This window comes from Etheostoma cragini, chromosome 19 (assembly GCF_013103735.1).
Source record: "Etheostoma cragini isolate CJK2018 chromosome 19, CSU_Ecrag_1.0, whole genome shotgun sequence".
Classification (NCBI taxonomy): Eukaryota; Metazoa; Chordata; class Actinopteri; order Perciformes; family Percidae; genus Etheostoma; species Etheostoma cragini.
The window spans coordinates 1,058,485-1,060,206 of record NC_048425.1 but is presented as its reverse complement, the minus strand read 5'-3'; the positions used below and the strand labels follow the sequence as shown (position 1 = coordinate 1,060,206).

The 1,722-nt window shown below is 46.7% G+C and overlaps 1 protein-coding gene across 1 annotated transcript; it reads right to left on the bottom strand.

The window, feature by feature from the left end:
* Positions 1 to 594: 594 nt before the first annotated feature.
* Positions 595 to 1,716, bottom strand: LOC117935174 (endophilin-A1-like; the record flags this gene model as incomplete). The annotated part of the gene is made up of 2 exons (XM_034857313.1): positions 595 to 839; positions 1,579 to 1,716. Coding segments are annotated over 2 exons (378 nt in total), but the record flags the coding sequence as incomplete, so codon positions are not given.
* Between the last annotated feature and the right edge of the window lie 6 nt (positions 1,717 to 1,722).

The window sequence follows — 1,722 nt, the reverse complement described above, 5'->3', positions numbered from 1 at the left end:
ACACACACACACCCACACACACACACAAACACACACACACAAAGACACACACACACAGACACACACGCACGCGAGCGCACACACAAACACGCACGCACGCATACACACACACACAGACACACATGGACACACACACACACACACATTTGTTTTCTCTCCCCTGCTCTGTACCCATGCTGGGCCTGGGTCTGGCTCGGCACGGCACGGCACGGCACAGGAGCACACGGGTAAGTATAGCAACAGAAGAATGACGTCAACGTCCACCATGGACACGGTGAATATTTCACCCGGTTTGTGTCCGTATTGTGGACAAGATGTCTGCTGTGTAACATCACTTTGCTCTTACTTTATTTTCTACACACCTCCACTGATGTCCCTCACTGGAGCAGAGCAGTGCTTATTAAAGGGTCATTTTTGTACCCCCCTGTTTTCTGTTTCTAAGTGACTGATTGGGACTACCCTGGATGTCCAGAGGTCTCATGAGACCACGATTTGAATTTGCTCAGCGAGTTACTCTGGCATCGAGTAATGCTGCTCATTAACTATGCCCTGGTGGGCGAGCTGCACCAATCACGTGTTTTTCAACCCCACAGTTACCCCTAGTAATGGGCAGATGTGTTGTCTTTGCACGCCTGTGCTAGCTGCAGCGCTGCAGCGGAGGTGAGCGGAGCCCTTACGTCGCTCTCCAGGAGGTTGAACATGCTCTGCTCCGCGACCTCTTTGCTCTCGTCGAACTTCTCCAGCGCCTGCTTCAGCTCCTCGTCCTGGACGCCCTTCCCCTGGCGCTTCTTCTTGTAGTCGAAGTCCAGACGCCGGCCCTCCATCTTCTTCAGGTGGTGCTGCAGCACAGATGGGGGACGGGGGGGGGGACAAGATGGAAGACAAAATCACTTAGGAGAACGTCTACCATTCGTGAAGATGTCTTATTTGTATCTAGGAACGTTCCTATTAGGGTTGCACGATATTAACGAAATGTGATATTGTGAAATAGATGGAAGAGTAAATATATTTACTATTGCTTTTATAAAAAAAAAACTTTTCTTTTCTTTGCCAAATTTAATATAATAAAAGGGATAGATGCTAATATTTTAACCCTTGTGTTGTCTTCCCATTTTTATCGATGTTTTTAACTTTTTCTTATGGTTTTGTCCAATTTTTCAACACTTTTGAAGTTTTTTTTTCCAATGTTTGTCACTTTTTTGACGTTCAACACTACGTGCAGTTATTTTTGGATATTAATACATCAACTTATCAATGAGAATGACCCCTAAACCGAGAGAAATGGAACCACGGACCCCCATCTGATGAGATGTTGGATTTCCAGAAAAAATAAGAAATATTTAAGAATGAATTCACAATATTTTAAAAAAAAGTCTGAATTTTTCAACATAAAATAAATATGAAAGCCATGAACAATCAGTGAATTCTGTGTTTTGTTACTTTCAGATGGAGTTAAAGTGAAATTGATGATTGGTTGTTTTGCTGGGGACCCCCTTGGACCCAGCGCGAGAACCCCTGGGGGGTCCTCAGACCCCACTTTGGGACGCCCTACCTCGAGGTCCCCTTTAGGTCCCTCACCTGGATCTCCTTGAGGTCTTTGTCGTGCAGGTTCTGCAGCGGGTCGATGAAGTTCTGCTTGACCTCCATGTCCAGGGCGTCCTTCACCTCGCCGAGCTCCTTCATCGCCTCGCTGGCGTCGATCAGAGCCTGGCCTGAGGGGGG